This window comes from Agrilus planipennis, unplaced genomic scaffold (genome assembly GCF_000699045.2).
Source record: "Agrilus planipennis isolate EAB-ADULT unplaced genomic scaffold, Apla_2.0 scaffold185, whole genome shotgun sequence".
Classification (NCBI taxonomy): domain Eukaryota; kingdom Metazoa; phylum Arthropoda; class Insecta; order Coleoptera; family Buprestidae; genus Agrilus; species Agrilus planipennis.
In genome coordinates this window covers 561,813-576,925 of record NW_020439401.1, presented here as the reverse complement: position 1 = coordinate 576,925, position 15,113 = coordinate 561,813, and the positions used below count along the sequence as shown (strand labels likewise).

The window sequence follows — 15,113 nt, the reverse complement described above, 5'->3', positions numbered from 1 at the left end:
GTTTAACAAAATTAACTTCTAAGACTGATAACGACAAAAACTATTTATTTACACTAATTATTAAAGCACTTAAAAATCACTATTAAATTATTATCAAACTTAGGCTATGAATTATTCTATTTATTTATAGTACTGTTGATGTATCACTATTCACTGCACTATCACCTCTATCACTGTCAATTTATTCCTGGATTAACTTCTGCAACGGTCAATTTATTTCTTCCCCTCTCGGCGATAGTCTCTTCCTTTATAAATACTCTTTCGTTTACTTTCGGAAACCTTCTAGAAACATCCGGATAGTTTATTTTTTCTTTAAACTGTTTAACTGTTTTCCCAGAACGCAGGTACGACACACACATTTACAAATACGGCGCCCATAAAGAAAGGCTAGTCGGCGAATCGATAAGCCGTTCACGCACACGTGTGCCCGATCGCACACAAACACGCTCGTGCTCGCTACAATATTTTTGAATCGATAAACTAAAAGAAACTTAGCTTAATTGCAACATTGTTTTTACGAATGGCAAAATAAGACACTGAAAATAAACATTTAGTTGTCAATATATTTTACAAAATGGTAATATACAAAACAATATATAATATTTTAATATTTATAATTTGCACCATTTGTAGGTCAGTGACTATCCTTCAATAAGGGCATTTTATGTAATTACGCGAGATCCAAAATAATACCTTATTAGTATCCGTTCTTTATTATTTTTGTTAAAATAATTAAGTATCTACAGTTGAGAATACTGTTAACCGCATATCGATCAAATTAGGAATTGTTTATTGCTAGGGATTTTTATTACGTCACGACGAGATGAGGGGGTAGAGGTGGGGGGGCGTGACGAAATGTGGTCATAGGGAGGGGGGCACGTGATGTTTGTATAGAATTAACCACTAGCAAAAATGTACAAATAACAGCTTGTGCGACGAGGAACGCCAAAGGGGGAGTCCAAAAAGCTGCAAAAACAGCGTGATGAAATGAACGAACGGCCCCTAGCCAAAATTCATTAATATCTGATTGGAAAAAATTATGGCAAGAAAAATTTTCTATTTAATCACTTATTGAAGTTTTCTTTCCAAATCCATTTCATGACCGTCTTTAAGACTAATAGAGATTGAGTATTCATTTGTCATGTTTACAGTGGTGCAATTACTAAACTTTGGCATTTATGAAGATTTTTTATACGATGATTTTTTCCCAGTCTCGGCTACTATTGTTTACATAGTTATGTGTATAGTCATTATTAGCACCATCACTTACATCTCTCGAATCACTGTTTGTACTATTTACAATGGCACTTTGCTTTTGGGGCATATTTACATAATTATCAATCGAATGTAAGACATTAAGATTGTTCTTCGGAAGCGTTATTTTGGGTGGTACGTGGTAACTTGGGTTAGAAAAACTGTTGACAAATGTTGGACTGTTCGGCTGACTCTCGTAATCAGATTCATTGCCTCCTCCTAGCATAGGTTCCATTTCGATACCTTCGTCGCTTTTCGAATCTTCCAAAGGTTTCCGTTTGTTGTCGAAAACGAATGTTGACGTATCCAGCGGAGATGGACTAAATATATTATTTGGTTTCATGCAGAGATAACCCGAGTTTTCAAAGTTCGCCGGACTCGCTGTGTCACTAATTGTAGGCTCGTTAATGTAGTGGTTTGGAGAAGACAGATTTGCGAAATCTGGTGGACTCAACATGGCCAAATAATCTTCCTGTTTCTCCAGACGATGAGTGTTCATTTTTAGATAAGGGTCGTTTAGGTCGATGTAATGCTGAAAATTAAAAAATTACGTTACTCTATTTTGAATATTGTTACTTTAGGTAAATAATTATACTAATACGTTGTCTGAATTATTAATTCTGTCAGATCGAAACTATTCAAATTTTAAATAGTCTTACCTGTCTTACGCTTTCTTCTAACATAAGGCCAATCTCGTGAGCCAATTTCGTGAAAGATGGTCGACAAATAGGATTTGGATGCCAGCATTCCAACATTATTTGATATCTGTAATTAAACGGCAACCTTTAATAAGTAATACGTATTATAATAGTTTACATACATTTCCTTGAATGCGTATTGTGGACTATCCATCCTATATCCTTCGAGGAGTTTCTGGTACAACCTTTCGTTGGCCTCCATTCCTGGATATGGCGTGCGGGCTAAGGAAAACAATTCCCACAAAACGATCCCATATGACCAAACATCCGATTGGGTTGAAAAGATTCTGTCCTGAATTGATTCAATTGCCATCCATTTCACCGGAAGTAGACCCTAAAAACAATTTCCAGTTACTTCTTCTTTTTTCGGGAATTATAAAAATAATTAATATCTCACGTCTCCTTTCTTTTGATAATTGTCACTCTTGTAGATGCTTCTGGCTAGTCCAAAGTCGCAAATTTTGACCACGTTATTATCAGCCAATAAAACGTTTCGGGCAGCGAGATCACCGTGAAGGACTTTTCTTGAGGCTAGGTATTCCATGCCTCTAGCCACCTGGAAAGCCCAGGATATCAGGTCCCTGGTGGCTATTGTTTTCACGATTCCTCTGTAATCTCCCTTATAGTTGGACCTCCATTCCGGTTGAATACTGTTGTTACTTGTTACAAAAGGATCTTCTAAAAGATCCAAACAAAAAAGAGAAATGTACTTCAATAAAGGGACATTATTAAGGGCGTTTAGGGTACCTGAGTCTCCGTTAGGTGAAGTTCCTAATGTGGTTGACATTGTTTGTGTTGTTCCGCAACTAACTGCTGAGTTTTCTCCTCTGTATTCGTTAGAATTACTAGTGGCATCGCTGCATGCACATGTGAAATATTGTCAAGAATTATAATGCTACTATAAAAACTAATATTTATAACAAATTTTTACCTTCTGTTACTTGAAACAGATAATGTCCGTTGTAGAATATCAGATCCTATAGAAAAATCGACATTTTTCGTCTTTGGGTCGATTTGATTGATGAAATTTTGTCGATGCCTTATGAGGAAATCGTGAATGTTTCNAAGATAGGAGACGAAAAATTAGAAGAAGTAACTGATTTTAGGTATCTAGGAAGTCAGATAAGTCAGGATGGAAGGAGTAGTAGGGATATAAAACAGAGGATAGCGCAGGGTTAAGTTGCATTCAATAAAAAGAAGTCATTTCTATGCTCGCGAACAATTAATTATAAAATTCACGATTTGATTGATGAAATTTTGTCGATGCCTTATGAGGAAATCGTGAATGTTTCCGAACCTGCAGTATTCAACAATAACTAAAAGTTCTCCTAAAATTAACAAAGATATTATTCGAAGACTTCTGTTGTTGTATTTTATTTAAAGTTGTCTTACTGGTTTTTGCTGCGTCTTTTGTACAGGCCCCCAATAAGTTAACCACATTCAAGTGATTGCCCAAGTGAACCATTATTTTGAGTTCTGAAGCTAGCGATTTTATGTGAGACGCGTCGGCGTTTCTCTTTACCATTTTAACCGCTACAATAGTTGAGTCTTCCCGGTTATGATGTGTAAAATTCTCCTTCGTCCTTTGGTGAGACATCAAATACAGTACATATTTGTTGTTGTTTGTTACGATTAAAATACAATCCCTCGAATTTTTAACGTAGATTTTTCATAACTGGGTTATTTTAAACCATTTGCAAAAATTGAAAGCTAAGTTTTGAAAAGCTGTGATACATAAATTTTGCCATTTCTTGCACCTTTTATTATTTTCATAATACATGAGAAAACCATAAATAAACCCGTAAACCCTTATCACCTAATATTAAAAAAAAAGTGCTTCCTTCTGGTTTGATAGTGCGTACCGGGCGTCACAGGAATTCCTTGAGCGCTATGTCGNTTAGCTTCCGCTTTAACTACTATACCAAAAGCGCCGGCACCCAGTTGCTTGCCTTCAATATCATATAATTAAATTAACACTTATCCATACAAATAAAATGATTATGTCCCTTGATGTACGCGCACTAAGAAAAACTATTCGATACATTTTGATTTTTCCAATAAAAATTATTCCAATTTATTAATGTTTTCTAACATGTAGACGATAACGATGACCTTATCGGACGCAACAATGCGCGTCCTCTTACCACTGAGAAGTGGCAAAAGGCGCAGTGCGCATGCGTGGTTGAGGGAGGAAGTTTCTACTTCTGCCTCATCGTAAAGTAAACGAGCTATCGATCAACTACTGCACTAATAATTGAGTTTCTATAATGTCCGATATTGAACCCTGTCCAATAAATAATAATAATTTAATAGCGTACCTAATTTTAATTTTTCTCGAGGAAATTCAAACTTGGTGTCATAGGGTAGTAGTTCCGCTTGATCATCTACTCTTAGTTCGGGATTTAAATTTTCCAATGCGCCTTTTTCGAAATTCATAAGTCCGATGCTTTTTAACTCTTGCATCAATTTCTACAAATTAAAAAAGGCACAAACTGTAGACAAATAATTGTTTATTTAATTTTTTTGACGGAAAAATGGCGACTTACCTTTTTCTGTTTCTGTTCTCTAATAATAGCAATGATGAGAGCCACTAGAATAAGAACTGATACAACAACCCCTGCTATTATGTATGTGATTATTTCCGATTTATCTAAAATTAAAATTGTAAATTAGCCACAAAAAGATGTTTAATAAATTTCGATTATTTACTTTTGAAATTTAAGGTAACTGATTTGCTTGTAATTCCGTATCTATTCTGTGCTTGGCACGTATATTTTCCTTCGTCTTCAAAGAGAGTGTAGGAAAAAATGAGGCGCTCATTGTGATCCACGACCTTTATCCTTGTTTGATTCAAATTCCAGAGATAGTTGTCATCCTAGAGGAAGTTTTATAAAGTTTTTGCATTAGTATCCAATTTTAAGTAGATTCCAAAACAAATTATAAGATGTCAATTCATTAATTCTGTAACGTTTTGTTACATTATTACGTATAAACTACATGAAGAATCTGTCACAATGGAAACTTAATAAATTTATAATTTAAAAGTGAAACGAATCAATTTTTGACCCTTTTTTACGTCACGGGACCATAACACGTGGCTTGACCCATCCCCCCGTACCTCTCCGTTACGTAACGTTCTATTAGATTCCCCTAAATTTGCTTTACATAATTTATGTACGCCCCTACTGAGATACATATATACTTATTATCTACTAAATTATTTATATCGACTAACCTTTAACCAAATTATTTTCGGTTTTGGATTTCCTTCTGCCAAACAGAAAAATTCGACTTCTTCCGGTGTATTCGTTTCAAAAGTCTCTTCGTTCAAATTCGTTTGAATTATTACTGGAGCCATTGGTTCTGTAACAAAAATATTTTTTATTTTCTCTTTTACCTAAGCGGTATTTAAATAGGGAGTAGAGAGAAGCAAAGCAATTTTGTAAAAATTGTAATCGTCTCTCCACAATTAAATTCTTTTATTTTTGTTTGAATAAAGACTACATTTCGATTAAGGTGTTAGCGTTTTTGGCTTAATATTCGTTAGCTAAAAATTAAAAGGAACACTCACCCCCTAATTACCACAAATAATTTTATTTGAGCGCACACGTGTTTGACTGACTGTCTCGCGTTGATGATGCCCACATATGAAGTGGGCGAAGCACGTGTCCGCTCAAATAAAATTATTTGTGGTAATTAGGGGTGAATATTCCTTTTAATTTTTAATTAATATTTACCACAGTCTTCTCTTTCTAATTTTTATTCATTAGCTGTTCCCATTAACCCACTTTACCATATCTATTAAATAGAACTTACCTCTGAAGTCAAGATATACCTGAGCAATTTTATTGGTTCGAATATCATTCGATATTTCTTCACCTCTACATTCATATTTCCCCTTATCAGCAGCGAGCGCTTTATTAATTGTAAGGATCGAACGGTATGAATATTTCGTATAGCTTCTATCAATTCTAAAATCTGTTAAAATAAAAAGTCAGTTATGTGAAAGTTAAAAAGCAATCTATTTTTTGGACGTACGGTCATCTGTTTTCATTTCAATTTCATTAGTTTCATTGATGAAATACCACGGTAATTTGTTGGAGTAGTACCCGATAGTAGCTCCACAGAACAGTGTTAATGTTTCACCCAAAACGGCAGTACTAAATGTTTCGGTTCCGTTTGTCTCAAAATCATCGTTAGGATTCCAAAGAGCGAAACCGTGTTCCACATCTACAAATCACACCTTGCACATATAGGTTTGTTAATTGCTATTTGTTCTTTTAAATGTGGTTTTGAAGAGTTTGAGTATTTTTGAAAATTCTTTTTTGTGTTTTGTTCAAGTAATGGTAATGTTTTTTTTTATATTTAGTGCTAAAATCTAGTAAAGCAAGAAAAGAATGTATTGAAGTTGCTTCAAATAGTTTAACTCATACATCCACCGCAAGTAATAAATTTTCGTTTAGCCTTTCGGTAATAGTTTTAGTCTTCGTCTTGCTCGTTCAGTTTTGGCCTTGGTCTCTCATTTTCGCAAAACCAATACGTTCTTCATAAAAAAAATCATATCTACCTACTACGTACCTACTTAAATGTCAGATCAAAATTAAGCTGTTTTTTGACAAAATTAATTAATCAGTTTAGAACTTTTGACTGTGAAACGTTTTTGTAACTAATAGAATAAAATACATAAAAATATCTGGCTAGGTTTCATTACTCCTTATTATCAAAAGAGGAAATAACTTATTCAGAAAATAAATACTGTTTTCTACCTGGACAGTATCTGAATAAATATGTCATTTCATCGATAAGTATCAGGGAGAGAGATGTAAATTACTATTTACTCTTGATAATAGTCTATGGTCGAAACAATTGTTGAGTCTCTTTTATCATAAAATACTGTGAAATGTTTTTTATTAGTTATAATAGGTAAATCAATAATATTTTTTTATCACTTTTAATCTCTCTATTGGACGATTCCCGATGCCCTGTCTCTTTGGGACAATTTTTGTTAATCTTTATATCACATATTTTGAAGAACTTACCAGTAACTTCAAAATTTACAGTAATATTACTGTCTCCTAATGAATTATTGGCATGACAAGTAAGTTTTCCTGAGTGGTGTGGTACAATTGTGACAGTCGATATGATTTCAAAGTCACTGATTTCCGTTTCCAAGCTGGATATCTATAATATAAATTAAAGTAAAAGTTGTATTTGCTTGTTAGATTCTCCTTATATATACGATAAAATATTTGTTATTCTCTAAAAGTATTCCTGCGAAATAGAAGTCACTCAAACAGTTGTTAATGACAATAAGTTTACTTCAAAATTTGTTTATTTATTTTAGTATGCTTAGATTTGCTGATGATATAGCAGTATAAGGCATCCAGCAAGGAGGAGTTAGAGATAGCTTTAAATAAAATGAAAGCGATATTGACAAAACAGAACTGCATGAAAATAAATTATAGTAATAAAAAATTCTGGTATGTAAGGGAAGAAAAAGTAGGGAAAGAGCGAATGTAAAGACAGGACGAAAAATTAGAAGAAGTAACTGATTTTAGGTATCTAGGAAGTCAGATAAGTCAGGATGGAAGGAGTAGTAGGGATATAAAACAGAGGATAGCGCAGGGTTAAGTTGCATTCAATAAAAAGAAGTCATTTCTATGCTCGCGAACAATTAATTATAAAATTCAAAAAACATTGTTAAATATGTATGTTTGGAGCGCGGCGCTGTATGGGTGCGAAACATGGACGGTGGGCGCGGCGAAAAAGAAAAGGTTAGAAGCGTTCGAAATGTGGTGTTACAGGAGAATGATGAGGATACCGTGGATAGAGAAAGTTAGAAATGATGAGGTATTAGAAAGAATAGGACAACAGAGGACTCTATGGAAGTCAATAAGAAATAGGCGAGATAGTTTGGTAGGACACCTTCTCAGGCATGAAGGTTTAGTCAGAGACATATTAGAGGAAGAAACGGGAGTTAAGAGGAGTAGAGGTAGGCTTAGACTAGATTACTGCTCGGAAATAGCTAAGGATGTAGATTATTCTAGTTTTTGAGAAATGCGAAGATTAGTTCAACTTAGGAAGGAGTGGAAGGGCGTGTCGAACCAGTCTTAGAACTGACGACCTTATGATGATGATATTTTATTTTAATTCAGTTGACAGAAATCGTTATACTTAAATAGGAATACAACGAATGTCGCACTTTAGTTATTTTTTTAATTTCATTCCCTTATACGTACACGTTGCGAGCTACATGGATTATCTGGACACATTTCCAGCGTCCAATAAATTCTCGGCTTGGGAAATGCTGACACAGAGCAATTAGCAAATGCCGGTTTGTTTATGAGGTAGAAATCTTGCTTCTCCAAATTAAGAATGGGTTTTCCTGGAAACTCGGAAATCAAAAATTCAGTTCAATTTTACAAATGCATCGGTATACCTGACACGTTCAAGAATAATTTCAACGTTTTCTTTTCAAAATTGTTGAATGCCATTAGTTCGTAATAACCTCTGTCGGAAATGGAAACGTCATTTATTTGGAGAGTTGCTCTATGTGGTTGATTTGTAATGTTGTATTTTCCTAAAAAGTCGTCCATTCCTAATATTATTTCGTTTCTGTTGTTGTACCTGGAAATTTAGTATGTATTAGATTGTTATCAACTACGTATATATCAAATAGATACAATATTACCAGACTAATTTAGGTACGGGATGGGCGGTAACATTTATGGACCATGTCACAGAAGTTTTGGTATCTGCAAGAGCGGAAATTTCATACACTCCGTTGTCTTCATGTAATTCCAAATAATGTTCGTCAGTATCTTAAATTGGAACAGTTTATTAGGTGTTTGCTACTTTTTATCATTATTGCATTCGATTACCATAAATATTTACGTAATACTCTGATTCAACTCTATTATAATGGTCAAATACGACACACGTGTAAACCCCTCTGTCTGCAAGGGTTGTATTTACAACCCTTAAAATTCTTATATGCGTTGATTCTGCCCTTATATCTGATGATTGGTTAAATACTCTCTTTTCCTGCAATACAATTTTACATAATTATTGAGCATTAAAATATATGATATCCGAGTAGCAAAATTTTGTGGTTAATTCACGTAAGGAGTGCATATTTTCAAAATTAGTAGCTATAATTGTTTATTTTCTAAACAGAATTCATTTTCCAACGGTTTCTCATTAGTGAGCAAGCTAAACCACTTGCTCAATTGTTAGGTAACGTTGACATTGATGACGCTCGAAATAGAACTTTCCCCTTCCACCAATGTAACGCAAAGGACTGAAGGGATCAATAATCTGTTGCTGCTCATTCTAGCTGCATCATTCGGCGAGTTCGGATTGGTCGACCGAATAGCTCGCCGTCTAAATTTTTACTACCGCAAAAACGAACCATTGATTGATACATTGAAACGGTATCATTAAATGATACTATATACGTTTCTCTCGACTGTTACCTGGCGACAGAATATTCACCTTTTCAGCTGAAGGGTTTGGTAGTAACCAGCTCTGAGCGAAACTTCCGTCGGTATGTATGACACAAGACAGATTCAAAGTTTCTCCTACCACTGTATGACCATTATTTAAGTCATTAACAGATGTTATAGCAACTTCTTGTGATTTTCCTTTAAGGCAAAAGAAATAATTAGAAAATGCGAATTATTTTTGAACGCATCTTGGAAATGTATAAGAAAACATCAATTTACAAAAGAATTTTTTTGCTATGGTAAACATAGATCTTGAAGCTATTTACTTCCTAGATGCGTTTGTAGTTATTTTAAGTACATCTATACATTGAAGCAATACATAAATAATAAAGTAAGTAAGTAAGTGATTATTTCACAAGAAAAATATGAAAATTAAGCAGTTTTTTATACTGATTCGGGAGGACTTTTAAAAAGGGTTTAAGTTCATCGATATTGAAATCGTGAATCACTACTAACAGCGTGGTAAACGCCATCTGTAGTATATTACCACCTTTAGTGGAATCCAAAAATGTTCAACAGGTTCATAAGGATATTGATTTTTCAAATTAAATGATAAAGTGATAACACATAAAACACCTTGTTGTTAATGTTAATTGATTTCTATTGCAATTATTGACCCAAAAGTCTTTCCCAATTCGTATATTAAGTTTAACACAACTAAAGGGACTAAGTTAAATTAAGCTGTTAACAGTAGGACACAAATAAAATCTAAAAGAGTAGAAATATGTTAAAAGCAACCTTCAGTGTTAACGAATCGAATGGGATAATTTTCATAATATATTCGGATTTTTATAAATAACAACTCATTTTGGAAAGGGTTTAGGCTAAATAAATAGAAGTTTTCGTTTGTGCATACACATTTTCAAAATTAATAATTTAGATAGATGCCTTTTGAAGCAAAAGATTGTAAAATTTGTCTTTTTTTGTAGTAGGTATCGTATAAAGGTTTCGTTTGTTAGCTGTAGATTCAATTAAACCACTATAAAGCAAAGACAGATATACTAAGAACTGACTGCAAGCTACATTGACCGTAACCAAGATGCCATCACCTTCCATTTATTTTTTTTTTCGGATCGATGTACTTACGTATTACATGTACATAAATTTCAATTTCTTTAGAAACATTTCCCAATGAAAATGAACAAGTATAAAGTTGTGTAAATTCATCGTTAATGTATAGCGAGAAACCGTATTTGGGATCAAACTCGTAAAACTCATTTTCGTCCATCTGTAACAAAACATGACTGTTGGCAGTTTCAACCGAAATTACTTAACTAGATACTTTATATGCAAAACTGAGTTTTGCGCTGAAACATTTAAATTAAATTGCAAGGGGTTGAGGTTTATTAACTGGAACATTCTCCATCTTTTCGTATTGTCTAGGAACCAGATATAGAACCTCCTCTAGACTCGTACAACTTAAAGCAAATTAAATTCTTAAGCAGTTTTAACACATTCGTTAATTAGAATTGAGTAACATAGTTGAGTTTGTTGATAAGTAGTGGCTTTTTTGTGATGATTTTGAAATAACACTTCATTCTGTACAGTACGTTCTTGTAGACCAGTCGATAACTGATACAGTTTCATGTGTGTGGTAATAGTATTTCAGCATATAGTAACATTGTTGAGAGACAAATATACCAACGGAATTGTACAGTGGTCATTTGAATCATATAGCGTTCCTTCAAACCTTAACTAAATTTAACTTAATATACTTCGTTTAGTTTCTCTAGCGATGTGACCTTTAGCTTGACCGGCGCAAACTAGAAAAGAACAGCACTAGGCCAGAAAAGGAAGGAAACAACTCTCAACCGGTGAGGAGCGTATAATCCGTACAGTACTGCACAGAAAAATTGACCATTTTATCCACTAAAATTGCATTGCTCGAATGTGCTGTTATTGATACCAATTACTACTGAAAATACCAACGAGATGTTTATTTATATTTGAAGACATATTAAAGGTTTTAAAGCTTCTTTTCGACACGCACTACTATTTATGATTGAACAATACTTTTGGCAAGTACTGTACGAAAAAGTATGTTTAATGTACAAGAGTCGAGAGTATAATGAGCTTTTTTCTCCCTACCTCCGATTTTGCCAGTGCGCATCTATGACATTAGATGGGGCACATCGCTAGAGAAAGTAAACGAAGTATACCTCAGCGACCACCACATCTATGACCTATTATAATATTTTTAGGTCATTAGAATGACAGCTCCAGAAAATTACAATGTAGCCATTACCTTGTGAATTGATTCGTACAGATTATGTCGATGACGTAATCGCAGTCTCTCAATAATTTTACTGTACCTATTTCTACTGTTATACGTATCTTGTAAAACAACAACGCTCAATAATCTATATTTCTTCAAATATCTTCTGCCCTGAGTTTCGAAATCTCTTGTTCAAACTGCCAACCGCCAGTGCCTTTTGCTTTATTTTTATTGTATAAGTATTTATTAAAGTAAACTCTTTTCAAACGTTCTTTTTACGTACTCTGTACTGATAGCAAAAGCGATCTGTTTTGCGTTTTCCAATTCCTGGAGAAAACACATGTATAAAAATGGTACTCCTCGTTGTTGGATTGAATTCTTGAATGAATACTCTCGCTCCTGATGAAACCATATTCAGGTCGAAACGTGTATATGTTACCATCTTCGTACTCTACGTTCAGCGGCACCTTCTTCAGTAAATGGTCGTTATTCTTTCAATTAGAAGTAAATATAATGTTAGTAAACAGTCCAACCTACATGCGTTTATGAATCGAGGATAGCTACGAATGTTAATTTTATTTACAATTCGTACTCTATCCAAAAAAGTAAAAAAAAATTGTGGGTGACATGCGACATGACAGAAATGAAACTATAATTGCAGATAAACCTGTACAATAGTCTACAAAACTGAGATTTTTCAATTAATTTTATTTACAGGGTATTAAAAGGTAGTGTCTATGGGGAGTCAAAATTATTAAGAAAAAATAATAAATATTTAAGGTATAGTGTATTCACAGACATTATAAAAGCTCTATTAGTATTGCAGCTATTCTTTGGACTATAGACGAGTAATCCCACAAATAAGGTCGTCTAATCTTAAAAATAAAAAAAAGTTCATTTTCAATAAACAATTAGCTACTTTAATTTTGTTATGATCACTGTAGCGCGTCCTAGTTAAATGCTCTTCAACTTAAGAAACAAGTAGTCACTGGGCGTCTTGCCTGGACTATAGGGTGAGCTTTCACTGGATCCATTTTGTGTATTAGGATATTTCAATTTTTCAATCAAATTAAAGTCGTAAAATATACCTTTCCTTTATATCATGAGTGTTTCAAAGACAGGACGTTTTTGATTTCCACGCGCTTTACAAATTAAAAGTTCTTAGCAACGGAGAGGGCGTCATCTCCAAATTGGAAGCTAATAAGCGCTTCAAAGAGTCTCTTAATAATTATTATTAACGTAATTGGCTGTCGATGTGTAATCAAATTGATGAAGGGCCATAATATAGGTAATTGGAATGAGAGCATCAAAGTGTGACGTGAACGTTATGTAGTATACAAAGACACTCCTTGTAAGTAACCACGCGATATGTACTACGTACAAGACATTTTTTTAATCAAGAGAACTTAATGGGTAATAGGCTTATATTTTCCTTTGGAAATATATTATGTAAGATAGATGTTCCATTTTGATTGATTTATCTGTCAGATGAATAATTCATGTTGTCTAAATGTTACTTGCACCTTGTCGTTCTTATTAAATAGGCAATTGCATAAACTGGTATGTAAAAGGAGCATTTTAATTCAAAGTAGGGTATCTATAACGTTGTTCGGAAAGTCATTTCGTTTTTTCCAACACGTGAGATCGGATTGAGGTTAAATTTATCAAATTCAACAGTTTATGACCACTTGAAAGGCCTGGGATTATCCTCGAAGCTCGATGTATGGGTTCCCCATGTTCTCACAGAGAGAAATCTGTGTCGCCGCATTGACGTCTGCGATTCGCTTCTCAAACGTCAAGAAAATGATCCGTTTTTGAAGCGCATCATCACTGGGGACGAAAAATGGGTTGTATACAACAACGTCAAACGCAAGAGGTCATGGAGCAAAAAAGATGAACCGGCTCAAACCATTTCCAAAGCCGATAATCACCAAAAAAAGGTGATGCTGTCTGTTTGGTGGTATTTTAAAGGAATCGTTTTTTTTGAGCTGTTACCGGATAACACAACGATTAATTCGGAAGTCTACTGTCGTCAGCTGGACAAACTGAATGATGCACTTCAACAGAAAAGGTCAGAACTAATCAACAGGAAAGGTGTAGTGTTTCACCAAGACAACGCGAGACCTCACACAAGTTTGGTCACTCGCCAAAAGCTTTTACAGCTTGAATGGGATACAATGCTACACCCACCATATTCTCCAGACCTGGCACCATCGGATTATTATTTGTTCCGGTCACTCCAAAATTTTTTAGACGGTAAAACCTTCACCTCAAATGAGGAGGTCAAAAACCGAGGCGATCAGTTTTTTGCCAGCAAAGACCAAAAATTTTATGAGCGTGGAATTATGCTACTACCAGAAAGATGGCAAAAGGTGTTGGACCAGAACGGTCAATATATAATTTAATAAAGTATTTGTTTATTATACGAAAACTGTCTTTCACTTCCACAAAAAAAACGAAATTACTTTCCGAACAACCCTATACTATATAATAAGCTTAAAATTTTCCAAACCGTGATCAAATAAGCAAAAACTTTTAAAACTAAATTAGCAGGGTCAAAGTGGGATTATAAACTAGAGAGAAAATAATTCCACCAGGGATACTTTAAAGGATTATTGAATGGGATTAGGTTTAGTAGTTTCGAAAACAGGGCAAACCCCTTTGACTTTGTCATTCGAAGGGATACGCAATTTTACATTTAGATAAGCGGTTTCGTTCGTCTATGTACAGTCAAACCCTCTGGAGTATTAAGATGGTAGAAGCAGAAAGCTTTATAGGAATTTCCCAAAAAGCACATCATAAAATAAGAGTGGCCTCTTTGTTATGTGCTTTTCTTATAAACGACTTTAGATTTGTTGTATAAAGAGTTTCAAACGGTTTGAATTTTAGAGGCTTTAGTTCTAAAATTAATGTTCATCATTTAGCCTTCAGAAAGACATTTACATACATGTCTCATGACGTTTATCCAAATAATCGGTAGCGAAGGATGGCAAATTGTTTGGAAGTTAGGAGAATAAACTTTGAATATATCAGCCTATTATAGAAGCAAGGGAACATTACATGCATAATTTATCGAGGAGAGCTTCCGAACAAATCGACTACGGTAACCATTACACGAGGGAATCGTTACATATAGGTCGATCTAAAAATGTGTCACACACTTCTCAAACATTTAATTTTTAAATCTAAATAATCTTTATTTTTGATATTTTTTAAATAGACTAGAAGAACTAAAAAAAATCGGTTGTCTGTAAAGTCGGTTTACTGACGATAGTTGAACGTGACAACGTCATAAGAAAATACTGATGGAATGGTTTCATTTTTCAAAAGAAAATTTTAATTTTATTTGTTTGATAGATATTTTGTATGGATATAGAGGAGGTAAATGGAAATGTATTATTGTATAGCAGCTGTCCACGCGGACGCATCGCTCACTCATCA

At 34.2% G+C, this 15,113-nt stretch overlaps 1 protein-coding gene across 1 annotated transcript in view; it reads right to left on the bottom strand.

The window, feature by feature from the left end:
* Positions 1-558: 558 nt before the first annotated feature.
* LOC108737760 (vascular endothelial growth factor receptor 1) overlaps positions 559-15,113 on the bottom strand; it is a 29,109-nt gene continuing 14,554 nt past the window's right edge. The window contains exons 5-26 of the mRNA XM_025978934.1: positions 11,956-12,163; positions 9,447-9,595; positions 8,834-8,996; positions 8,644-8,773; positions 8,392-8,579; positions 8,192-8,337; positions 6,992-7,133; positions 5,991-6,182; positions 5,769-5,930; positions 5,188-5,315; positions 4,662-4,827; positions 4,499-4,602; positions 4,271-4,421; positions 3,815-3,901; positions 3,345-3,500; positions 3,220-3,280; positions 2,884-2,991; positions 2,700-2,809; positions 2,350-2,630; positions 2,075-2,286; positions 1,914-2,019; positions 559-1,786 (exon numbers count right to left, since the gene is read on the bottom strand). Of these exons, the coding sequence (XP_025834719.1) occupies positions 1,190-1,786; positions 1,914-2,019; positions 2,075-2,286; positions 2,350-2,630; positions 2,700-2,809; positions 2,884-2,991; positions 3,220-3,280; positions 3,345-3,500; positions 3,815-3,901; positions 4,271-4,421; positions 4,499-4,602; positions 4,662-4,827; positions 5,188-5,315; positions 5,769-5,930; positions 5,991-6,182; positions 6,992-7,133; positions 8,192-8,337; positions 8,392-8,579; positions 8,644-8,773; positions 8,834-8,996; positions 9,447-9,595; positions 11,956-12,163 (3,747 nt within the window). The 3' untranslated portion in view covers positions 559-1,189. The remainder of the gene's footprint in view (positions 1,787-1,913; positions 2,020-2,074; positions 2,287-2,349; positions 2,631-2,699; positions 2,810-2,883; positions 2,992-3,219; positions 3,281-3,344; positions 3,501-3,814; positions 3,902-4,270; positions 4,422-4,498; positions 4,603-4,661; positions 4,828-5,187; positions 5,316-5,768; positions 5,931-5,990; positions 6,183-6,991; positions 7,134-8,191; positions 8,338-8,391; positions 8,580-8,643; positions 8,774-8,833; positions 8,997-9,446; positions 9,596-11,955; positions 12,164-15,113) is intronic.